Below are 25,210 nucleotides of genomic sequence, written 5' to 3'. Positions count from 1 at the left end.
GTAATAGGAATAAAAAAAGATATGATAGGGTTCCTTGGTTGTTCATGTATGTTTAGAACACCCTTGCTTTTTATCTGCATCGGAAGCAAGTTCTTGTTCCAGCGGAAAGCCTGGCCTCTCAGGCTGTGGGTGTCCCCACATACTCCGGCATAGAGAGCAAACACATCTACACTCGGACTCTCAGTGAACACTCCCATGTGTTTGTTGTAAGTCCACTGGAATCCCATGCTCCTGGGTCATTGAGCGTGCCGTATGCCAATGGTGCGACAAGGAACAATGGACATATATAGTGTGTGTATCTCTGCTTACAGACGCGATCCATTGTCCCACCAGACTTCCCTTATACAACACAAGCTCAAAGGTAAGATTATTAAGAACTCCAAATAAAAAATAAACCAAAACAATGTTTTCAAGATGACAACAGCAGAATAGGTCTCATGCCCATGAGGCTGAACTTTGCCTGCGGTAGGGACTACTCTCAAACCTCATCTCCTACCGTTTTCCCCCAGACCGCTCAGCTCTAGCTATGTGGCCTCCTTACGGTTCCTCCAAAGTGCCAGGCTCAGAGTCCTTGCTCTCATGTCCATTTCATTGCTTCTGCCGAATGCTTTCCCTGAGGTATCTACATGGCTTTGGCCCTCATATCTTCGTATTTTGTGCTCAAATGTCACCTTAGTGATCTATTCCCTGAAAACCCTATAAAAATTGTCTACTCTGTCCCCACTCTACCCCTTTCATTGCCTTATTTTTCTGGGTGGTGCATCTCATCATCTGATGGCTACATAGTTGACTCACATGTTTATTGTCTGTCTCCTCTCACTAGAATATACGCTCCGCAATGACAGTGATTTTTGTCCACTCCTGTGTTGTATTGTCCTTACCTAGTCCAGGGGCCTGGCACATAATAAGTTGCTCCGTAAATATTGTTAAACAAATGATTGCTAAGTGGAAAAAAAAAGAGTACTTCATTTTATTTTATGTTCCTTTGATTATCGGTGAATACTAAGTATCATATTGTGTGTTCATTGGTGGTTCCTGTTACTTCTCTTCCAAATTTCTTATTCAGGTTCATTAAGCATTTAGTGCGGGGGTTGGGGCTGGGTTTGTCTTTGATACGCAGAGTTCTGAGTGCTAGAAGGACAGCCAGACAGCCCAGAACTGTTCGTTCCTGGGACTGTTAGTTTGTAAATAAATTACTCCAGAAACGGTGGTTGGTCATCAGGATTTCTACATGGTGCTTCTGGGCCTTTCAAAGTACAGCTTTCCCCTTCCTGAGGTAGAGCACTAATGGATCTGTTAATCAGCATTCTGTCAACACTTTTTAAACTTACTATTTTTTGTGTGTTTTTCAGACTTACGGTGAGGGCTCTGGTGCTGACTGTAGACGCCACGTCCAAAAATTAAATCTGCTGCAGGGACAGATTTCAGAGATGTCACTCAGGTATAGTTGTTTGAGAAGGGCATGGTTATCTTATCCTGCCCTGTGTTCACCTGGAGCAGTTAGTGGTATAAGATGGAGAAATCCCTTCGATTTCCGTATGGTGATTAGTTCCCCTGAATGGTCTTCCCATTGAAAATAACTAAAAATGTTAACTAGTGTTTTGAGTACACTGATGAGATGAGAAGGAAGTAAATGAATATCATCAAAAATAAAGCAGAAGCCAAAATCCAGAAGTAAGTACCTGGGCTGCTGAGGTCATTGAAGCCTAGTGCTGTGGAGCTTCTGTTTAGATGTCTGGGAGGGGCGCGGGAGACAGAGACAAGGCTGAGGGCCTGTTCAGTCTGGGAGGGTCAGTAGGAGACCACCACATAAAGCTGAGTCCCCAAAATACTACATCCTCAATGGATGAACAAATGAACTAGAAATGCACCCTCTCTGCCACAGAGAGCGTGTCGACCTTGGCATTGGCTGAGGAAGGGAACTATCTCTCTAGGGTTTTATAAACACAAGAAAGCTGGCACATGGCTTTTCAGGCTTTTACGTGCACTGTGTGAAAAGCCTCAAGCTGAGAATTTATTTTTAAATTGTCCAGGGAAGCAGAGGTAAATGCAGCTTCTCTGAAGCATACACCTTCAACCCAGGCCTGAAAGAATTTCCACAGATAAAGTTCCAAGAAACGTATACTCAGTTAAAAACCATTAAACACTCAAGGAGATACATCACCCTGAGCAAAAGACAACAGAAACAACCGACAGAAAAGTGAGACACACAAAGACTTCAGAATACAGAATGTATGTTTAATACATTTAAGGAGATAAAAGGGTTGATAATCTAAAATGCAAAGGACTTCAGGCCACCTGGCTGGCTCAGTCAGTAGAGCATGCAATTGTTGATCTCAGGGTCATGAATTCAAGCCCCACGTTGCGGGTAGAGTGCAAAAAAAAAAGGATCCAAAGGACTTTTTAAAATGACCAAGTAGGTTTGACAAAGAACCAAAAAGAGTTTATAGAAATGAAAAGTATAATCATTGAAATTAAAAATTCAGTGGGCAGGTTAAGCATTAAATGTAGCTGAAGAGAGAATCAATGAAGTGGAAGTTAAATATGAAGAAAGTATTCACAATGCAACACAAAAATAAAAAGATGGAAAATGTGAGTTGAGAAACATGGAAGCTACAGGGAAGAGTTCCAGCAAGAGAGAATAAAGAAAGTGGGGCAAAGGCAGTATTTGAAGAGCATTTTCCAGAATCAAAGGCTTACATTCTTAGACTTAGGAAACAGTAAATCTCAAACTGGACAAAGTCATTAGTTTATTTGCAAACAACGTGATTGTATATATAGGAAATTCTGAGGAACCTCTACAAAGGCTACTAGAGCTAATATTTTACCAAGGTCACAAGGATACAAGGTCAACATACAGGGTTTCATGGGTGGCTCAGTTGGTTAAGCATTTGACTTCAGCTCAGGTCGTGATCTCGGGGTCCTGGGATCGAGCTGTGTGGAGGGCTCCACGCTCAGTGGGGAGTCTGCTTCTCCCTGCCCCACTCCCTCTGCCCCTCCCCCCACTTGTGCACTCTCTCTCTCTTCCTCATATAAATAAATTAATTCTAAAAAGTCAACATACAAAATTAAATTATTTCTATATAAACACTTGAGCAATTGGAAAATGATTTTTTAAATCAAATACCATTGAGAACAGCATCAAAAAATCAGATACTTAGGGATGAATATAACAAAAAGTGTACAGATCTATTCAGTAAAAACAGCAAAACATTGCTGAGAGAAATTAAAGAAGGGCTAAATTAATGAAGAGATACGATATGTTCACAGATTGGAAAACTCAGCATCATGAGTTGGTAGAGACAACCTAATCCAAATCCAAATTCCAGTGGGCTTTTTTTTTTTTTGTAGAAATTGACAGACATCCTAAAATTTATACAGAAATGCAGGTACCTAGAATTACCAGGACAATTTTGATAAGAACGGAGCTGGAGGACTCCCACCGCCTGGTTTCAAGACCGACTGTAATGCTGCAGTAATAGAGACAGTGCGGCACTGGTGAAAGGCTAGATGTATAGATAAATCAGAAGGTAAATGGATGAACAAGTTGCGGTTTGTTCATGCAGTGGGATGCTTCAGCATTCAAAACAACACGGGCAGATCTCAAAAACATTGCTAAGTGAGAGCAACCAGACACAAACGACGCCATGCTGTAGGGACCAGTGGTTTTCTGGGGTAAAGGAGAATTGCTTCTAAAGGCACATATGAGAACTTTAGGGGGTGACAAAAACTGTCCATATCTTCTTGTCCATTTGATTTTAATTAAAAATTTTTTTCTAGGGTGCCTGGGTGGCTCAGTTGGTTGGGCATCTGCCTTTGGCTCAGGTCATGATCTCAGGGTCCTGGGATCGAGTCCCACATCGGGCTCTCTGCTCAGCGGGGAGTCAGCTTCACTCACTCTCCCTCTGCCCTCTCTCGCTCATTCAAATAAATAAATAAAATCTTTAAAAAAATAAACAAAAAATTTTTTCTAGATCTTGATTGGATGATAGATTCAAAGATAAAATTCATCAAAGCTCATCTAACTATACACTGAAATTTTAGCATATGTCATACCTTAATTTTTGAGGTTAAAAAAAAAACCCGCCCTCAGACACAGCACCGTACTGAAATCAGAACACAGAAGACAAAGGGAAGAGCTGAAAAGTAACTGGAAAGAAGGGAGATCGCCTACAAAGGAACAGCAGAACTTTAAAGCAAGAAGACAGGCTGGTATCTTCAGACTGTTGAGAGCTGTCCTTTATTGATGGAGCTGGGCTCGTGAATCAGAAAGGTGAGCGGAGTTCTGGCCAGTAGCTGGTAGGACACCGCTCACGTGAACGCTGGGTTATCAGCCGTGGGGCTGGGTAGGTGTTGCACGTGTGTGCTCTCGTTGCCTCTTTGTCATCGCCCTGTGAGGATCATTGACCTCTACGTACAGATGAAGAAACCGAAGTGTGGACGCCCACATTCGGTAGCTTAGTAGAGCGAGGTCCCGTTTGATGGTGCGATATAACCACGCTGGCCGACGCGGGTGGGCCTGGCTTTGCTCCAGCCTCCTGCTCTGGCACAGTAAGTGCTCTCACGGCCAGTCAGTCCCCTTGGAGGCCATGGAGGCCCTGGTTCTTGTTCATGTGGTGAGAGAGCCCTGCTGCGCCTGGGAGGCTGGCGGAAGTCACTGCACAATGCCTCTCCTCTCTCGTAAGGGTTGAGGTAGAAGTCTGAGGATTTAACTCTGTGCAGTGGAGACCTCGCCGTGGCCGACGGGAGGGACCCTGTGCTACGAGGCTTCCGCTGACATTACTCTATATCTCAGCAAGGCACGGGCACATGTCTCTTTCATCTTCATAGTCACCCACGCTGTCTTGTCCCCACTTGTGGATGAGGGAATGGGGGTACAGTGATGATCCCAAAGTCACACTGTGACAGCCAGTCATTGGCAAAGCCAGGATGCAAACACGGGTCTGTCTAGGTTAAGAGTCGGCCCCTTCTGCCCTGTGTCACCCTTCCTGTTGATGGACGGCTCGACCAGCCGCAATCTGAAGAGCAAATGGTCCCCCCCAACCCAGGCCCTTCTGAACCGTTAGAAGATCATCGGTTACAGCACAACAACAGACATAAGATCCTGAGATCCCTAGAGCAGTCCTTGGTATCCGTTGTCAAGTATTCACATCCCGCTGTCCCCATCTCCTTGCCCTCCGTCTCCCTGGTCATTTCACTCAGGACACCTGTGCAATCTTTCACTAAGGTCTCTGGAAGAACCTGTACCCCTTGGTGAAGAGGAGAATGCGGGGCCCGGGCAGGCTGAGCGTGAGAGTGTGCAGGTAAGTGTGTCCCGGGGGGGTTCCATTTACTCATTTGTTGGTCTTTTGTGCAGCAAATGCTATCGATAACAGACACTTGGCTTAAAGCTGCGGGGAACACAAAAAGGAGTAAACCCACCCATTTCGTGAGGGTGGGGACAGCCGTGTGTAGCGATGATTACAGGACTCTGAAAAGGGCGTTGTCTCTGGCCCGGAGAACTCCTCTGAACTTGGCTGGAACTTTACGTCCTCCCGTGTCTCCCCTTGGCCCCGTGGCACTCTGGGCACAGCTCGGCTGGGAAAGAGATGCTGTTCCCGAGTCCCTGGCTTTCGCGTTCCCTTTCTCCAGACTGAGCCTCCCGGCGGGGCTTCCGTCCAGCATTCTGCCCCAGTGCCCAGTGAAGGAGGTGCTCAGACCGTGTTGGGTGGGCGTGTGTGTCAGAGCTTGAGCGACTGAGGCGGTGATACCGTGGGTCCGTGGAACACTGTGTCCTGTGAGGGATGGGGGAGCGTAACAGCTGTCAGAGGCTGCCCGCCTCTGCTCAGCACCTCCCTCTGCCGCTGGGGCATCGTGTTTTTATTATAAGCGGGAGCACTGCGCGTACGCCCCTTCAACACAGCAGCTCTCGCAGAGTTGGTGCTGTGCTTCCAGCTCTATCGGCTGCGGGACTCCATCTTACATCATCACGATGACGAGAAATCCCGGTTGGCGCCCTGGAGTTTCCCTCGTCCTTTTTCCCTTGCTGTGGAGTTTGCACTGATGCCCGGTATCTACAGAATATAGTGGGGGTACCAATATTTATCCCATGATGACCGGGCACATAGATTATTTCCAGATTTTCGCTACGGCGAGTGTTCGCTGTGATTCATGTCACTTCGATGAGCCTCTTTGTGCCTTTGTCTTCCTTTGGAACCCCTCGGTCAGGGAGCGTGGACATCTGGAAAGTTCCTTAATGAGTCGTGTCCTGCAGCTTTCCCAAGCTCTGTGCCAGTGTTCAAGGTCCCCAGCATGCCTCAGGACGTCCGTCTCCCCATTACCCCCCCCCATGATATGCCTTTCCTAGTGCCAGGGCGGATGTGGATCCCGAGAATAAACTTACTTCCCAATCCCATAGGAAAAACCGCAGTCCTCAGAGAGCCGCTGGCTGAGGTATCTGGAAAGAGACTCGAAAGAGCCGGGGATGGAAGGAGGAGTGTGTTTCGAGAGACCGTCCTTGTCCAGGACAGAGAAGCCAGAGCCTCCCTTCAACACAGGCCTGCCTAGAAAAAGGTGCCGAGCTAGTCACTCATCCAGCCATCGGCCGGTCGGCACGGTGCCTCACAGAAGGGGGGAGTGGTGAGCGGCCGCCGGCAGCCAGCAGCGTGGGAGAAGCCAGGGTGGCACTAGCCGGAGGTACCAGCACCACCAAGCCCTCCTTGGCCTTGCCGGGTGCCAGGTGCTGCCATGCAGCGGTCAGGGTTGGGCAGGATGCCAGCACGCGCGCCTTTTAGGGTGCCCACTTCCTGTGACAGCACACAAAGGGCAGTGCGGCCAGACAAGCTTGCGGTGCTGGGAGCTCGTAGCCTACAGCAGGGAAGACCTGACCTTTTGTAGGTCTCTTCTCTAGACTTACTCTGCACTTCAGTGAGTCTTCTGAGACGTTATCTTTTCTAGATCCAGGGTGGCCCTACAGGGCAAGTGATACTTGGAGGTAGATTCCAATTCAGGTAAGAACTTTCTAGCAACTACAAGCTCTGGGAGAAATGGACTGCCTTGGATGTTGTCAGGCAGCCTGCTGTTGGCAGTGGCGCAGAAGCTGAGCGGTCACCCAGGTGGGAAGCTGTATGGGAGGACAAGGTCCCAACTGTGCTGGGGCGACCCCCAAGTCAGGATCGGGACCCTGTGGGGTGGTAGGACTGGATTCCTGACAGTGCTTTCTCTCCGCCAGGACATGGAGCCAGAGCACGGTCCAGCCTCCACACAGCCCTGAGGTCCAGAACCTGGGTGATTCTGAGGTTACCTTGGAGCCCCAGAAGGTCAGTGATTGAGGACAGAGTTTCTCTTCTGGTCCCAGGAACCATGAAACACGCGTAGAATTGTTTACCACCCGAGTGTGCCGTCTGCTCTGACTTAAGCCAACCCCTTTCCCTGGCCTGACCGTTTCCCTGCCATGCCCAGTCTCCCAGTGATGGGAGCTCCTGGGCAAGAGGACACCTTGATGCCTTGGAACCAACCAGGGTTGACAAGTAGGGCTTTTCTGAGTCAGGACCACTCTGTTCCCTCGACACGGCGTGGCGGGTCTTGGTCAGACTGTCCCGCATGGGACCTGCCCCGGACTCCTGAGGAACCGTTCCGGCCTCGCCTTTGCTTACCCACCTTCACTCCTTTCGCACCGAGGCACTGACTTCATCTCGGACCTGCTCTTGTTCTTTTTATGTTTAATAGTGACGTGTGGTTGACATACGGTGGTGGATTAGTGTCAGGTGGTATGTTAGTTTCACACAGTGATTTGCACTTCAGCACGTGAACCCGTGCTCACCGTGGCAGCCGTCCTCCGTCAGCATACGGTTTACAATGTTATTGACTACTCCCTGTGCTATAGTTTTCATCTCTTTGACTTACTTTTCACTGGGAGTTTGTACCTCTTAATCCCCTTCACCCGTTTTGCCCATCCCTTCATCCCCTTCCCCTTGGGCAGCCACCGGTTCTCTGTATTTATGAGTTCTTTTTTATGCCTGAGTAATACTCCGTCACGTAGATATGTACCACATCTTTTTCCACTCACCCATCGGTGGACATGAGGGCCGCTTCCATACCTTGGCTATTGTAAGTAACGCTGCAGTAAACATAGGGCTGCATAGAGCTTTTCAAACTAGCATTTTTGCTTTCTTTGGGTAAACATCCAGTCATGAAATTACTGGATCATATGGTATTGCTATTTTTAATTTTTTGAAGAAATTCCATACACTTTCCCACAGTGGCTGCACCGATTTACATTCCCCCCAACAGTGCACGAGGGGAAGTTCCCTTTTCTCCACATCTTCCCCTATACTTGTTATTTCTTGTCGTTTCGATACTACCCATTCTGACAGGTGTGAGGTGATATCTCGATGGGGTTTTGACGTGTATTTCCCTGATGATGAGTGACGTTGAGCATCTTTTCATGTCCGTTAGCCATCGGTATGTCTTCTTTGGAATAATGTATATTTGGGTCCTCTGCCCGTCTTTTAATTGGATTATTTGTGGGTTTGGTGTTGAGTTGTATTGTAAGTTCCTTATATATTAAGGATATTAACCCCTTTCAGATACATCATTTGTAAATACCTTCTTCCATTCGGTATATTGTCTGTTCATTTTGTTACTGGCTTCCTTCACTGGCAAAAGCTTTGTATTTTTATGTCCTCTCAGTATTTTATTTTTGCTTTTGTTTCCCCTGCCTGAGGAGCCATAACCATAAATATGTTGTAAGGCCAACGTCCAGTAGCTTACTGGCTATGTTTTCTTTTAGGACTTTTATGGTTTCAGGTCTCACATTTAGATCTTTAATCCATTTTATTTTTTCATATAGTGTAAGAAAATGGTCCAGTTTTCCCACTACCTTTCATTGAAGAGACTATCTTTTCTCCATTTTATATTCTTTCCTCCTGTGTCCGTGATTATCTGACCATATAATCGTGGGTTTATTTCTGGACTTTCTATTATGTTCCATTGATCTGTGTGTCTGTTTTTGGGCCAGTACCATACTGCCTTTGTAGTAGATCTTGAAATCTGGGATTATACCTACAGATTTTTTCTTTCTTGAGTTTGCTTTTGCTATTCAGGGCCTTTTGGATTCCTTACAGATTTAAGGATTATTTATTCTAGTTCTGTGAAAAATAGTATTGGTATTTTCATGTGGATTGCACTGAATTTCATAGATCGCTTAGGGTAGTATGGACCTGTTAACAGTAGTGATCCTTCCGATCCATGAGCATGGTTTATCTTTCCATTTGTGTCCTCTTCAGTTTCTTTCATCAGTGTCTTACAGTTTTCAGAGTACAGGCCTTTCACCTCCTGGGTTAAATTTATTCCTAAGAATTTTATTCTTTTTTTTTTAAGATTTTATTTATTTATTTGAGAGAGGAGATAGCGAGAGAGAGCACGAGCAGGGATGGGGCGAGGGAGAAGCAGACTCCCCGCTGAGCAGGGAGCCCGACACTGGGGCTCAGTCCCAGGACCCCAGGATCATGACCTGAGCCAAAGGCGCTTAACTGGCTGAGTCACGCAGGCATCCCTTTTCTTTTTTTTTTTTTTTTTTTTTTTGGTATTTTGTTATTAGTGTATAGAAACACAACAGATTTCTACATATTCATTTTGTAACTTTACTGAAGTTTATCATTTATCAGTTCTAATAGTTTTTAGGTGGAGTCCTCAGGGTTTTCTATATAAAGTACCACGTCACCTGTAAATAGGGACAGTTTTACTTCTTCCTTACCAATTTGGATGCCGTTTATTCCTTTTCCTTGTCTGATTGCTGTGATAGGACTTCCAGTGCTGTATCGAATAAAAGTAGTGAGAGTAGACAGCCTTGTCTCGTTCCTGATCTTAGAGAAAAGCTTTCCCTTTTGCACCATTTAGCATGGCATCAACTGTGGGTTTGACATATATGGCCTTTATTATGTTGAAGTATGTTTCCTCTAAACCCGTTTTGTTGAGAGTTTTTTATCATGAATAGATGCTGTATTTTGCCAGATGCTTTTTACGCATCTGTTGGGACGACTATATGCTTTTTATCCTTCATCCTGTCGATGTGATGTGTCACATTGATTTGCGAATATTGAACGACGCTGGTGCGCCTGGAATAAATCCTACTTGATCGTAGTGAGTGAGCCTTCTAACGTATCGCTAAATTTGGCTTACTAAGATTTTGTTGATGATTTTTGCGTCTGTGTTCATCAGGGATTTTGGTTGTATGTTTTCTTTTTTGTAGCACCCTTGTCTGGTTTTGGAATCAGGGTAATGCTGATAGAAGGCTCATAGAATGAATTTAGAAATTTTCTTTCCTCTTCTATTTTTTGGAATAGCTTGAAGGAAATAGGTATTAAGTCTTTAAATGTTTGCTAGAATTCACCTGTGAAGCCTTCTGGTCCTGGACTTTGGTTTGTTGGGAATTTTTTTATTACAAATTCTATTTCATTACTAATAATTGGTCTGTTCAAATTTTTCTATTTCTTCCTGATTTGGTTTTGAAAGATTGTGTTTCTAGGAATTAATGTAATGCTTCTAGGCTGTCCAATTTGTTGGCATATGATTTTCCATAGTAGTCTCTTACAGTCCTTTGTATTTCTGTGGTGATGGTTGCTACCTCTCCTCTTTCATTTCGGATCTTGTGTATTTGAGTTTTCTTGATGAGTCTAGCTGAAGATTTACCAATTTTGTCTTTTCAGAGAACCAGGTCTTGGTTTCACTTGTCTTTCCTATTGTTTTCTTAGTCTCTTTTTCCTCTATCTCTTTTTTTGTTTTTTAAGATTTTATTTATTTATTTGACAGAGAGAGAGACAGCTAGTGACAGAGGGAACACAGGAAGGGGGAGCAGGAGAGGAAGAAGCAGGCTCCCAGTGGATGAGCCCGATGTGGGGCTCGATCCCAGGACTCCGGGATCACGCCCTGAGCCAAAGGCAGACGCTTAACGACTGAGCCACCCAGGCGCCCCTCTTTTTCCTTTATTTCTGCTTTAATTAATTTTAAGTCCTTTCTTCTACTAACTTTGGGCTTTCTTCTTTTTCTGTAGTTCCTTTAGGGTAAGATTAGATTGAGATTTTTATTCTTTTTTTTCTTAAGATTTTATTTATTTATTTATTTATTTATTTATTTGAGAGAGAGAGAGAGAAATGAGCAGGGGCAGAGGGAGAGGGAGAAGCAGACTCCCCACCGAGCAGAGAGCCTGACACAGGTCTCAATGCCAGGACCCTGAGATCATGACCTGAGTCAAAGGCAGATACTTAACAGACTCAGCCACCCAGGCACCCGAGATTTTTATTGTTTTTGTGGGAGGCCTGTATTGCTATAAACTTCCCTCTTAAAACTGCTTTTCCTGCATCCCAAAGATTTTGAACCATTGTGTTTCATTTTCATTTCCCTCCATGTATGTTTTGCTTTCCTCTTTGATTTCTTGGTCGACCCATTGGTTGTTTAGTAACATGTTGTTAGCCTCCATGTGTTTGTGGTTTTTCTAGTTTTTTCCTTGTAATTGATTTCTATTTCATACAATGTGGTTGGAAAAGATATTTGATATGATGTCAGTCTTCTTTAATTCATTGAGACTTGTTTTGTAACCTAACATGTGATCTATCCTGGAAATAGTTCTGTGCGTACTTGAAAAGAATGCGTATTCTGCTTTTTTTGATGGAATGTTCTGCGTGCATCTGCTAAGTACATCTGGTTTAATGTGTCCTTCAAAGCCACTATTTCCTTATTGATTTTCTGTGTGGATAATCTGTCCATTGATGTAAGTGAGGTGTGAAAGTCCCCTACAATTACTGTATTACTGTCAACTTCTCCCTCTTGGTCTGTTAATATTTACTTTATGTGTTTAGGTGCTCCTCCTATGTTGGGTGCATAGATATTTACAATTGTTACATCCTTTTGTTGGACTGATCCCTTTGTCGTTATGCAATGCCCTTCCTTGTCTCTTGTTACAGTCTTTGTCTTAAAGTCTACTTTTTCTGATGTAAGTATTGCTACCCCAGCTTTCTTTTCACTTCCATTTACATGGTGTATCTTTTCCTATCCCTTCCCTTTCAGTCTGTCTTCAGGTCTGAAGTGAGTCTTGTAGGCAGCACATAGGTGGGTCTTGTTTTTTTTTTACCCATTCAGTCACCCCGTACCTTTTGATTGGAGCAGTCAATTTAAAATCATTATTGGTAGTATGTGTTTACTGCCATTTTGTTGTTCCTGGTTGTTTTTGTAGTTCTTCTCTGTTCCTTTCATTAGCGTTGTGCTTATGTTCCTTTCTACTCTTCGTGCATCTGTTATAGGTGGGGGTTTTTAGCATTTTTATTTATTTATTTTAGAGCGTGTGCAGGGGTGGAGGGAGAGGAGGAGAGAGAGAATATCAAGCAGACTCCCTGCCGAATGCGGAGTCCAACACGGGGTTCAGTCCCACAACCCTGGGATCACAACCTGAGCCAAAATCAAGAGTTGGACCCTTAACCTGAGTCACCCAGGCATCCTGGTTTGTTGTTGTTGTTGTCGTTGTTGTTTTGCAACTATCATAGATTTTGGATCTGTGGTCACCGTTGGGTTCATAGAGAACAACTGCTCTATGTATAGTAGTCCATGTAAAGTTCATGGCTGCCTACGTTCAAACACTTTCTCAAAGCAATAAATTGTTACACCCCCTCCACGTTTTATGTATATGATGGTACATTTTACATCTTCTTTGTGTGTGTGCCTTGACTAATATTTGTAGACATAATTGATTTTACTGCTTTTGCATTTTAATTTCCATAGGGGTTCATAAGTGACTAACCCCCTACCTTTACTATATGTTTGCTTTTACCTATCAGATTTTTTCCCTTCATAATTTTCTTCCAGTTATGGGCTTTTCTTTCCAGTTAAAGAAGTTCCTTTAACATTTCTTACAAGGTTGATTTAGTGATGATGAACTCCTTTGAATTTTGTCTGGGAAACTGTTTAGCTCTTTTTCAGTTCTAAATGATAGTCTTACCAGGTAGAATATTCTTGACTGTGGGTTTTTCCTTTCAGCACTTTGTGTCATGCCACTGTCTTCCGGCCTGCAAAGTTTCTGCTGAAAGTCAGCATATAACCTTAAGGCGTTCCCCTCGTGTGTATGTTTGCTTTCTCTGGTTGCTTTTCAGATTTTCTCTGATTTTGCCATCTTCATTATTTGTCCTATATGGGAATCATCTGTTTGGGGCTCTCTGTGCCTCCTGGTCCTGGATATCTGCTTCCTTCCCCAGCTTAGGGAGGTTTTTAGAGCTGTTGTTTCTTCAGATAAATTTTCTGTCCTTTTGGGACCCCTATAATGTGAGTGTTACAAAGCTTGCTGATGTCTTAGGGATCCTCTAACCTAGTCTCATTTTTTATTATTCTTTTTGCTGTTCAGCGTGTTTGCTTTCCATTACCCTGTCTTCCAGGTCGCTGATTGGTTCTCCCACATCCGCTAATCTGTGCCGATTCCCTCTAATGTATTTCTTATCATTTTTATCTCTTTGTTGACAGTCTCACCGAGTTCACCCACTTCTCTCTCAAGTTCAGCAAGTATCTCTTACTTATCTCTTACCATTACTTTGAACTCTTTATCCAGCATATTGCTTATTTGCATTTTGTTTAGCTCTTTTTCTGCAGTTTTGTCTTGTTCTTTCATTTGGGACATGGTCCTCTGTCTTCTCATTTTGTCTGATTCTGTTTGTTTCTATGTATTAGGTAGGTCAGCCCTGTCTCCTACTTTTGCAAATAGTGAACTTATGGAAAAGTGTTCCTGGCTGCCCTGTAGCATAATCCGCCATGGTCAGCAGAGCCACGGGGTTGGGTCTAGATGTGTCCCTGTGAGCCGTGTGCACCCCCCCTGTTGTGGCTGAGCTGCAGACGCCATGGGCAGTGCCCCGCCCCTGCTTTCCCTGCTGCCGGTCCCCGGGGCGTGGTTTGCTCCCTGCACTTCCTAGAGGCCCAGCTGCAACCGCCATGGATTCTTACAAGCAGGGCTGGCCCCTGGCCCGGCCCGCAGTTAGCCACTGCAACAGCTGTGGGGACACCAGAGCACCAGGCTTGCCCCCTTCCTAGCTAGCCAAGAGGCCAGGCTGGCACACTGGTCCCCGCCCCCACCCCCAGGACAGGATCCGCTCTGCAGGGGTGCCTGCCGGGGTGGGCAGGTTGGGTGGAAGGAGACTGCAGGGGTGCTAGCGCAGAGCACACGGTGCTGGCACGGTAGGTGGAGACAGAACTGGCTCCCGTGAGCCCCACTCGTCCAGGCCGGGGGAGGACAAGTGAAATGGCGCCCCCACACTTTTGTTCCCAGAGATGCCTCCAGCAGCTCCCTGCCCCGCCAGCGCACATCCTAAAATTAGTCGATAAACCTTCACATATATACCAGGTGCCTTTTCCGGCTGCTATTTCTATGCGGTGTTGGGCCAGCTACCTAGCGTGTTGGCTCTTTAAGGGCAGGGACTTCATGTCCCGTTGCCCTCCAGCTCTGTGTGTGAGGCCCCAGGTTTTCAGAGCCTGATGTGATACAGGGACTGGTCTTCCCAGTGCAGGTCCCCAAGGCCGGGGGTGCCCAGTGTGGGGCCAGTCACCCCAAGGGTTTGGTTCTTGACCGCACCCCCGCCGCACCCGCCCTTTCTGGTGTGACCGTGCTACAGCCAGCTGTGCAGTCTGTCCTGCTGGCTGCACGGCGTCTTCGGTCAGCTACAGTATGTGTGGTGGGGGCTTTGGGGCGTCCGTGGTCCGAGGTAAGCTCAGGCTCCTCCCACCTGCACCCCCAGCACCGCCCGCACCCTGCTGCTCGTTCCTGAGGCCACGCACCCAGCACGCCAGACCCCACTGCACATTCAAGGCCTCAGACTGCAGGCTTGAACTTATTCCGTCACAGCAGCCACGGGCACTCAGGCGGAGATCTCTGCTGGGCATTGGTCACCGCCATCCCCACCAAGGCCAAGCTCAGCCTGGCCAGCTTCAAATGGCAGTGCAAAGGTCCGACTTTGATGTGGCCTCTAATAGCTGTGCAGCTCTGAGTCTCCGAGTCGTGGAATAGCGGTGGTGGCTGATGGCCGGGCCCTAGGTTAACATTTCAGCCACACCGGCCCGGGGTGGTCTTTCACAGGCACGTGTGAGGAACTCAGGCTGCGCAGTGGGTCAGTGTGGTCACGGCAGGTCGGGGGCAGAGTGGACCCCAAGCCTCCTCCACAGCGCCCTGGGGTCGTGACGTAGGGTCCTGTCAGTGTGAGCCGTCCTCCGTAGGCACTCAGACCCCAGTTCTGGTGATCTGGGGTTCCTGAGGGAGAAGGGAGAAGCCAGGCCCCAGGGCTGCAGTCACCTCCTCCTGGGGTCCTCTGCGCGGCCACTTCCACAGCTTCAGCCCCTCCCCACGGTTCTGCAGATACCTTCCCATCTGCCTGGCAATGAGCAAACAGGATGGAAGGTCTTCACCCCTTTCCAGATGGTCTCAGGCACCTGATTCTAAGGTCCCCGTGGCAGTAGTCTCTTTTGGAAAGCCTGGTCGTGGGATCTGGTGGAGGAGCGAGGCATCCATTTGCCCTGCTTTGCTAAACTACCGGATGAAGGCAGGTCGCTAGCCTGCTGGCCCGAGAGCCACTGAGAAGGCAGAAGAGAGAGCGAGAAGTGTGGGAGCCCCGAGGCGGAGAGGAGGAAGCAGTGCGGGCGTGGGGACCCTTCCCTCCCGTCCCTTGGTCCTGCAGGGCCATGGGCACTTGTTCTGCACAGAGGACACGGTTCTCTTCTCTCATTTCTGTTGCAGGACCGCACTGGCCTGGCCAGGAAGGTCAAAGAAGGCGGCAGCTACAAGGACTGGGGCACCGGGGAGCTTTCTTTTCCTCAGGGGGATCCTCCACGTCCGGCCCCACAGGTCAGAGCCACGTCTGCCAAGTGGGAACGATTCCTGCTGCCTCATGGAGATGGCCCACATGTGGACGTGGAGCCCCCGGTACCCCTGCAGAGGGACCCCAAACCAGCCGGGGCAGCACTGGCTGAGCAGGGGACCCTCCACGTCCAGACCCCAAGGGAAGGGCGCCCCGGCAGGCTCCTCGCTGCACCCAAGCTTCCCTGGCCCGCACGCTCTCTCAAGTCGGAGTCCCAGCGGTCCTGCATGAAGCCCCCCGGACAGCCACGGGACACTGGTCCTCTGGCAAAGGGCAGGCCCCTGGTCACAGGGGTACAGGAGCCCCCACTTGTGCGACTGTGTGACCTCTTTAAAACTGGTGAGGACTTTGAAGACGACCTGTGAACTGAAACTAGAGTGTTGCCGACACGGACACGCATTCCATGAGCCCTTCTCCCCTGGACCTCTCGGCCACTGCCAAGGGGGCTCCCCAGTTAGCTTTTAAATAGGACTGGGCGGGGGGGGCGCACCTGGGCAGCTCAGCCACTTAAGCGTCTGCCTTTGGTTCAGGTCATGATCTCAGGGTCCTGGGACCAAGCCCCGCAAAAGGCTCCCTGCTCCGGGGGTTCTGCTTCTCCCTCTGCCCCTCCCGCCTGCTCGCACATGTTCTCTCTCAAATAAAATCTTTAAAAAAAATAAAAGGACCGGGGATGATTTCTGCAAACTGTCAAGAAGGACAAACACAACTGTCAGGTCACCGCTGGCTGTAACATCTTTGATTAAAGTGCTTATACCGTTTAATTACAGATCGTTTGCAACATAGCCACAGAATGGTTACAAAGGGGTTTCCTTCCTGTAAAAGCAACGGGCACGTCTGGAAACATGAGAACTAGAGTGGTTATGGAACAGGCAGTATTCTGCGAGCACCGGCCTCCCTTCTCGCTCAGCCCCTCCTCATTCACGGATTCGAGAAGCCCAGTCCTGGACTGCCCTGTCCTCCCGTCCTTGCTCCTCCCCCACCGGACAGGCTGTTGGCTGTACTCGCTCTAAACTTGGAGCCGATCAGGTTTCTAGAAGAAAATCAACTATATGTCAGCCTACTATTAGTCATTAAAAAAAAGAAAAAAAAAAAAGGCAGAAGGCCATTAGGCAAGACATTCTGGACTGCTGGTGTGATCCTGGTGGGGGGGAGCAGGAGCAGGGTGCCATGTGGCCTCCACGTCCTCCCCAGCAAGGACTCCGTCCGCCCCAGAAGCCGGTAGACGCTTCTCGGACCCCGCATCCACACACGGGGCCTCCCCCTCTGTCACTTGCTCTACTGCCCTGATGGCTTGGTGCATCCCTGCCCCAGATTCCGGAAGAAGAATGCAGAGAAAGTGGCCCTTAGAGAGGCCCTGCTGTTCTACACTAGCTCAACACGACGAGGCGACAAGAAGGGGGGCAGAACAAGGGGGCAGAAGCCGTCACAACGGGTGCTTGGAATACTGGATGGTGTCCAGTGCGGCCCCGATGTCGTAGTTCTTGGTCTGCAGGAGCCTGGTGAGCCAGCCGCCCTCATCCGAGAAGCCCATGGACAGCATCTGGGAGAGCGACTCGATGAGCCGGGGGTCAGCTTCTGCCAGAGGGAGGACGAGAGCGGTGAGGGGGGCAGCCAGCAGCACCGCGCGCCCAGCCCTCCCACAGGCGCTGAGCCTCCCAGGCAGGGCCAGGCTCTTCCCGGGGAAGTCACGGGGTGAGCAGTGTGAGCGGCTCTGCAAGGCTCAATGGTCTCCTAACAGCTCGGCTCCGCCTGACAACATAACACCCCGGACACCACGGACAGCCGCAAACCCAGGGCGCGGCCGCGCTCCATGGCGACTTCCGTCCTGACGCTTTGCCCTCCTCCCATTTTCACATCTTGACCTTTTCCCAACCATTATCAAAATGACAAAATCAGGGGCGCCTGGGTGGCTCAGTCGGTTGGGCGTCTGCCTTCGGCTCAGGTCATGGGATCGAGTCCCTCCTTGGGTGTCCTGCTCAGCAGCGAGCCTGCTTCTCCCTCTCCCACCACCCCCCTGCTTGTGCGTGCTCATTCTCGAAAAATCTTTAAAAAAAATCATTCTTGGCCCGCAAGTGATAGCTTGCCGCCGCTGCTCTGAGGCAGAGATCAACACCAGGGGCCAAAGGGCCAGATGTGGCCCCCAGCAGGGATCTCCCCAGTTTCACGGTTCCCAACATCGTCGCTGGAGTAACAAGCCAGAGCCAGGGGGCTGCTGCCCTTTGACTCAGCTGTGCTCCGGGCCCGCCTGCACCGCGCACCAGCTCGCCACACGGGGGGCTTCCCGCCTGGCTCCCACAGGGACCCTGGCCACGACTCCCACTCCGAGGTTGATGCTTTCCTCGGGGAAACAGGAGGTGGCCTCTAAATCCCACTGCCCTCGGATTCTGGGTCCAGATGCTAAGGAGAGGCGAGGGCGTGTTCTGAGGGCGAAGGAGGAAATACAGAACTGCTGGCAATCACTCGCCTGGTGGCAGATGTGGGTACAACGCAGCTTCCTTCAGGCCCGTGGGCCCTTCCTGAGAAGAGTCGAGAGAGCCCGGCCCCTCGGATTCGGGCATCTGCAGAGACTGGAGCTCCCCTGTAGATGGGTCCACTTCTTTTGAAGACAGATGAGTCCAGTCTTCGTCTCCTCCCGAGCAGTTATCAGACTCCATCTGTTCCTGGAACAGAACCACCTGTGAGCACACCAGCCTCCGCTCCCGGGAGCGGCGAGGAAAGTTCTAGCAGCAGTTCACAGAATGACATAAACGCGGTCGGGGGGGCAGTGGCCGGGGGTCGGGGGTCAGCACTTGTCTTTCAGGCGGCGCCGACCCAGGCTGACCTTGCACATCTGCCGGCGAGACTGCGTCCGCTGCCCTCAGGGTCCCCATCCGGTTTGCTGGGGTCCGAAGAGCAGCTGCTGGGCTGAGAGCCGCACTTCTCCTCGGTGCTGGAGCTGCCGGGAGAGACGGGGGTGAGGCGGCTTCTCTTCCCTCCGTGTTCCACGTCGATATCCACTTCGATGCCTGCGGAGACCGAGAAGGAAGCCAACACCTGTGAGTACTGCAGAGGGCCTCCCAGCTGGGGACACAGCATAGTGGGGGGCGGGGGGGGACACAGCGTAGTGGGGGGCAGGGGGACACAGCGTAGTGGGGGGTGTGGGGGGGACACAGCGTAGTGGGGGGCGAGGGGGACACAGCGTAGTGGGGGGCGCCATGGGCTCACACAGGCCCCACGCGCAGCAGGGCTCACGACGGCATCGGCTGCTGACCCCGGAGTCACTCAGCCGGCGCGGGACCAGGCCACGAGGCCAGCCCACCAGCCACACGGCAGATGGCTGCTCCTGTCAGACCTTCGGGATCCCAAGGGCTGACTGCTCCCCATATCCTGGCCCCCAACTTCGGCCCCTAGAAAATGTCTGCTGACTTGTCCACCTTACCGGCCCTTCCTCTTCTTCCAACTTAATGAAACCTTAATCTCAACCAACACCCAGGTTGGCTCTGGAGCAAAAAGCCCACGAATAGCCCCCGTTTTGCCCTGTGTGGGCAGCAGGCTAGGAACAGGGAGCCACACACCAGACGTGGCCAGAGAGCCACAGCCACGGTGCCCAGGACAGGGTGGGTGGCAGATGGGAAACACAGGAGTCCTGCTCGGCTTTGCGGGAGGCCCACGAGGCTGGAAGCCCCGGCCAGTGGGTCACACGGGCGCACATGCCCAGAGGGCAGAGTCACGGGTGCTGTTTCTAATTAATTTATCCGAGAACGACATGCCCACAGCTTAGAGTCCAACCATTCCAGAAGGCTCAAGCGAAGATTCCCGACCCCCCACACACACAGCCCGCTCCCCACAGACGGCTTTCAACCTACACTGCCTTTTCTCTGATGGCTCAGGTTCACGGCTTCCTGCTCTGGGTCAACGCTTACCTCCCCTTCCCATCCTTTCAAAAACTTACAGTGAAAACAACGCTCAGTGTTTCGGCGAACGCCACTATGTAACAGCTTTGCTCTGCCCTCACCCGGGGGCCGTTTCGGTTGGGAACAGAGTTCCAGGTTGAGAAACCATTTCAGCTCAGACTCCAGAAGTCACCCGTCGATCCGTAGTCTTCCAGAGTTGGCCGTTGACCTCTCGGGCTTACAGCAACCCGGAGCACCTCCAGAGCCTCCCCTTCTCCAAAGGGTTCTGGGACAGGACAACGAGCTCTGGGGCGGGATCTTTCTTGGTCACTGTCCAAGGCACTTGGAGTCCATCAACCCAGAGGTTAATGTCCTCCGTGTCCAGATGGTCTTAGCGTCTTTGTTCAATTCCTTCCTTCAGCTTTGTCTGTTCTCTTCCTAGAATTCCTATTATTTGTCCTACCCTGGGCCTCTGGGAATAATCTTCGAATCTTCTCACCTTTTCTCTCTTCTCATCTCTTTTGTTTTTGGAATATTTCCTTGAAATGACCTTAAAATCTAAGCCTTCTTTTGAAGTTTTCTTTATTCTGGCTATTTTTCTTAATTTCTAAAAAAAAGTTCCTGATCAGTTCTTATCTGTTCTTATCTTAATCTGTTTTGTCATTTTTATGGTATCCTGTTCTTTGTTTCAAGGATAGAAATACTTTTTTGTATCTCACGGAGAATGTTGACATTCTCTTTCCTGTAAAGTCCTTCCCCAAGTTCCTTCTTGTCGTGAGCAGAGATGTTCCCAAACGGCTGGTGATCGTGGCCTTCTGATCCCAGCGAGGTGCTAAGAGGAGGCTGCCAGGAGGCCCTCTGCGAGGGGCCAGGGCCCACATCCGTCTCCCTCTGCAGGGTGGCCAGGTGCCTGGCCAGGCAGCGGGATCCCGGGTGGCAGCATAGGACCCTCTCCTGAGCAGGGACGCCCCAGCCCCTGCTAGACCCACTGTCCCCTACCGTGCCCGATTTCAGGCTGCTGCCTCACCCTGCTCTGTGTCCCTAGGGCTGAGGCCTCCCTGGGTCAAAGGCTCCAGCAACTAAGCCCCAGGTGTCGTGTGTGGGTGGGCAAGGACCAGCCTCGGGCTGACCAGCCAGCAATCTCTGTGTGATCCTGAAGAGTGGCCTTCAACCACCCCGTTCCTTGCCCTTCCTGACCAGCCATCCTGCCTCTCACCAGTGTCCCTGTGCAGGCACGTCGGCTTCCGATGGCTCCTCGCTGCTGGTCACCACCCCCTACACCCTTTCCCACCGTGCAAAGTTTAAGGTCTTACCTTGTCCTCTAAAACTTTTTCCCCTTTTTCCTTGTCCACGTTGCTTTATACTCTTGTGTTTAATTCCTCTCCTGTTACTTTGGTAGAGTGTGAGGAGCAAACAAATAAAAGCAGGCTTGGCTACCAGCCCCCCATCTGTAATATTTAAGTCCTTTTTCCCCTTCTATTCTCCCTCCAACTTTCCACCATGAAAAGTTCAGGCAGGGGCGCCCAGGTGGCTCAGTCGGTTGAGCTTCCGACTCTTGGTTTCAACTCAGGTCGTGATGTCAGGGACGTGAGATCAAGCCCAGCATCAGGCTCCGCGCTCAGTGCAGGGTCTGCTTGAGATTCTCTCTCCCTCTGTCCCTCCCCCCACCCACACTTCCTCTAAAGAATAAATCTTTAAAAAACAAAACAAAAACAAACAAAAAAAAAAAGGAAAGAAAGGTTCAAGCAAACAGAAAAAGTGGAAGAACATACAATAAGCACCCATATACTGTCCCGCTCTTCTCTGTGGGTGAATGACAGGACTTCTGTCAATGAACCAGAGAGATTCTAGAACACCAAGTGTCTCCAACCGATGATAACCTGAGTGAGACCTAGGGGCTTACAGACCGTACCACCAGCTGTGCCCTGCTTCCCCTGGAGCCTGTGATGGGGGGGTATCTTCTGAAGACCCTAGGACAAGGAAAGGACTTGTGGTTTGGGTCCCAGAGGTCAGTGACTGCAAACTCGGGCCGGGAGCAGTCCCGGGACTCCTCAGCCGACCTGCTCAGCTGGTTCTCGGGACGCCTACCAAACAAGGTCTTGGGGGTTTTGCTTTAAAACGGCTGAGTCACCGCACACAGTCCGCCCTCCGGGAGGTATTACTGGCTGTCCCTCCGGGCCCCTGCTCTGGGAACAGTCCCTTCTAGGCCTTTAGCATGAGTCATCCTAGCTGTCAGTTCCACTTAAGAAAGAAAAATACCCATAACTCTAGAATTTAATCAATTCTGCAAGTGGCTCTGAACTGAAGCTACTCAGAGACCTGTTTATGGAAACTTGCCCGGCTGTTTGGAGGGCTCGCGCCTCCCCAGTTGGAACACAGCAACTCCATCCACTTTGAAAGACCCGAGAAGGCCTTTACCCTTACCCTACAAGGCCTCTGAGTGCTGCCAAAATTATTCCCCTATGTCCTGAGCGGGGAATCCGGGTCAAGTTCTGAAACATGCCACCGGCTCAGATGGGCAAGTGGGACCCAGAGTCCCTGGCAAGCCTTCAAAACACACAGATCCCAGGCCCAACCCAAGACCAATTTACCAGAATCCAGAAGGTGGACCTGGGACTCTGCCCTGTTCCAAGGTTCCCTACCTGAACCCAGACTTCGGTTTGAGACTTCCCAGCTTGTCTGGTTCACTCTTTTAGTGAAGGACTTTGTTCTTCAAAAGAATTTTAGTGAAGTTTCCATACACCAAAATCGATAGCAAAAGAACCGTGCTGGTGATTCTGAGGCTGAGCCAGCCTTGAGAACCACCGTCCATTTCCCAGCTTCCAGAGAGAAGCCTCCCGTTGCCCCTACATCACAACCCCTTAGAGGACCAGCTCTCAGAACTCTGCACGGCCTCGCGCTCCCATCACGGCGCCCTGAGCGGCAGCTGGGCTCTAGCACTAGCTTATCTCCTGATTATAACCTCATCGCCGCTCCACTGTTATCCTCCTAGAAGGCATTAAGAACACCAGTTCTTTCTTTTCTTTTTCTCAAGAGCCTTTAAATCCAGTACGAAACCACGGCACGTGGTCTGAGCTGTTCCCCGGAGCAGCAATGCCAGGAGGTCACTGCTGAGCCGCGCCCCAGCCTGAAGAAGCAGGAGCCGAAAGGGTCTCAAGTTGGAGGCGAGAGTGGTCCTGCGTCCCCTTCCCATCAGCATCCGTTCAGACAGCGGACACTCGCTGCCACTGCAGTCACAAAGCTCAGCACTCTTCTAGTCCGATCACGGATCCACTGTAACCTTGAACCAGAAGTCACCTTCGTAGCGGACACCCACTGCCACGGGGCCCAGCCTGCAGCACCCCCATCTCGGCCAGCGCATACACCAGACGCCTTCTAAAGCCTTGGGACAGTCCCACCGTAAGGGGGTACCCGCTGCGGTTCAGCCACCCACCCACGCAGAGACCTCACATCGGACCAGAGGCTGCCGGAAACCCTCTGTCACACCCTGCTCCCCAAGCGCGGGCACAAGCCGGGCACGCAGGAAGCCCCCAGAAAGGTTGGGGCTGCAAAACACAGAAGGGAGAAAAGAGAAACGGCCGCTCAGCTAACTACTCCCCCAAGCCCTGGAGTAAACCCCAGGGCTCACGTTCGGGGGGAAAGCAGACTGTCCTTTGTGTGAAGAACAGTCAGAAGCTGACAAGCCAGCCCTGCAGCGGAAGCTACTGGGATTATCCCAACGAAACACTCGCAGATTCCACTTCACTCCACGGGGAAAGCTCCAGAGTCAGGGAATTCAACCTTGAGTGGCCGGCGGCGCAGCGCACGGCAAAGGCTGGCATGAGGCGACAACTGCTGGCCGGCCCCAAGGGCACGGGCAGTCACCATTCCTCCACGGTGACCGGGGGGGGGGGGCAAGGTGCCCACCAGCCGCCCCCTCACCGAGTGATCAAAAAGGCTGCTCCTCTCGAAGGACAGAGGCCGCCACTTACCCAGAGGGCTCAGGGCAGCCGCCACACTCTCCCCTACGTTCTTGAGGAAATTCACACTGGGATCCTCCGACGGGCCAGCAGCTTTGGTTTTCAAAAAACAAAAAAACGAAAACTGTTCAATTCAAAGCAGGTTTCTCAATGACTTCGACACCTGTGACGATCCTATCACCTTCCTCACAGGTGCCCTCCATCCCCGAGAGTCTTGTCCCGGCAGCCTTCCCGCACTCTCTCCCGCTCTGGGCCCCTCGGCGCCCCCAGTGCTCGGAAGCCCGTGGGGGACTCGCTACCTGCGGTATACAATACCGACCACGCTCTAGCTCGAACCACATCGGAATCAAACACACACCCCCTCCTTTGTTCCAAACCAGGAGGTATATCAGAGGACAGTACGTTAATAAAATCAGAATAAAAACCAGAATCCAGAATTCTGGAATACAAGCTCTGTTTAACTTGGTGGCTACGTTTAAAAATACTTGAGCAGGGGCACCTGGCTGGCTGTGAGCAGAGCACGCACTCGAGCTCAAGGTCGTGAGTTCAAGCCCCACGCTTGGTATACAGCTTACTTTAAAAAAAAAAAAAAAAGCCTTGATGGGGGTGGGGAGCTCAAGGCTGAGCCACACCTGGGCCAAGCCTCGGTTTAGTGCAGGTGAACTAGCGGCCTTGGGCACTCAGGTGCCCCCGTTTCCCTGTGTGTGAAATGAAGATGATGCTCCCCACTTTGCAGGTTTTGTGAGGACTAAGCACCCCAAACGGCTGTGAAGCGCCCTTACCTGATTCTGCTGCAGGGCCGGGGCGGGCATCCCCTGCTCGGGGAGGACGCGGGCTCCAGTTCCCCGGTGGGCCCATCTCCCAGCCGGGCCACCCGAAGTGCCCGTGCTTCAGCTTCCGGAGCCAGCGGCTGTGAGAGAAGCCCTGAGGAGGAGCGAGCAGAGGGGCCGAGTGACACCCGGGCGGGGGGCTCCTTCGTCCCCGACCCCAGCCCCTCCGTGCCCGCGTGCGCGTCCCAGCCTGCGAGGGAGCCCCGCTCACCTCGGAGAAGGGCCCAAAGGCGGCGGGGAAGACGAGCTTGCTGTGCTCCCGGTGAAGGCCCTTCCCCTCGCAGGCGGCGCACAGGTCGTAGTCCGGGCACACGCTGCACTTGTAGCGGGTCCCCACCACTGGCCCATTGCAACCGTCACAGATCACGTTGGGGTGCACCAGGCCGCGGGGTGCCTCCTGGGCACACGGGGGGCGGTGGTCCCGCCGACACTCCTTCTTCTCTGCAGGGAGGACAGAGAGCCACGAGGTGGGACCCCACGGTTCCCACTCGTCACTACTGTGGGGCTTTCAGTCAGCGGCCCCTGGCCCTGCTCTCCAGACACGGAGTCCGTGCGCAACCCAGCTGTTCGAGTGACCGCAACAAGGGGACCCAAGAACCTGCCAGGAGGATCCCAGTCTCTGTGCCTGGTACCCAGTACATGTGGCCCAGGCAAGTGAGAAGCAGCAGGGAACTATGTCTGCATAGCTG

At 50.8% G+C, this 25,210-nt stretch overlaps 2 protein-coding genes across 2 annotated transcripts in view; one reads left to right on the top strand and one right to left on the bottom strand.

The window, feature by feature from the left end:
* MRNIP (MRN complex interacting protein) overlaps positions 1 to 16,953 on the top strand; it is a 22,953-nt gene extending 6,000 nt beyond the window's left edge. Inside the window, exons 3-7 of the mRNA XM_040622630.1 lie at positions 1,353 to 1,441; positions 5,228 to 5,303; positions 6,398 to 6,552; positions 7,211 to 7,298; positions 15,740 to 16,953. Coding sequence (XP_040478564.1) covers positions 1,353 to 1,441; positions 5,228 to 5,303; positions 6,398 to 6,552; positions 7,211 to 7,298; positions 15,740 to 16,225 — 894 coding nt within the window. The 3' untranslated portion in view covers positions 16,226 to 16,953. The remainder of the gene's footprint in view (positions 1 to 1,352; positions 1,442 to 5,227; positions 5,304 to 6,397; positions 6,553 to 7,210; positions 7,299 to 15,739) is intronic.
* Positions 16,570 to 25,210, bottom strand: part of SQSTM1 (sequestosome 1) — a 25,965-nt gene continuing 17,324 nt past the window's right edge. Inside the window, exons 5-10 of the mRNA XM_040622631.1 lie at positions 24,733 to 24,962; positions 24,474 to 24,615; positions 23,704 to 23,784; positions 18,687 to 18,865; positions 18,325 to 18,556; positions 16,570 to 17,435 (exon numbers count right to left, since the gene is read on the bottom strand). Coding sequence (XP_040478565.1) covers positions 17,284 to 17,435; positions 18,325 to 18,556; positions 18,687 to 18,865; positions 23,704 to 23,784; positions 24,474 to 24,615; positions 24,733 to 24,962 — 1,016 coding nt within the window. The 3' untranslated portion in view covers positions 16,570 to 17,283. The remainder of the gene's footprint in view (positions 17,436 to 18,324; positions 18,557 to 18,686; positions 18,866 to 23,703; positions 23,785 to 24,473; positions 24,616 to 24,732; positions 24,963 to 25,210) is intronic.

The sequence above is a fragment of the Ursus maritimus genome, unplaced genomic scaffold (genome assembly GCF_017311325.1).
Source record: "Ursus maritimus isolate PB19 unplaced genomic scaffold, ASM1731132v1 scaffold_5, whole genome shotgun sequence".
NCBI lineage: Eukaryota > Metazoa > Chordata > Mammalia > Carnivora > Ursidae > Ursus > Ursus maritimus.
The sequence above is the reverse complement of the archived record's forward strand: the minus strand, read 5'-3'. Positions and strand labels throughout refer to the sequence as shown.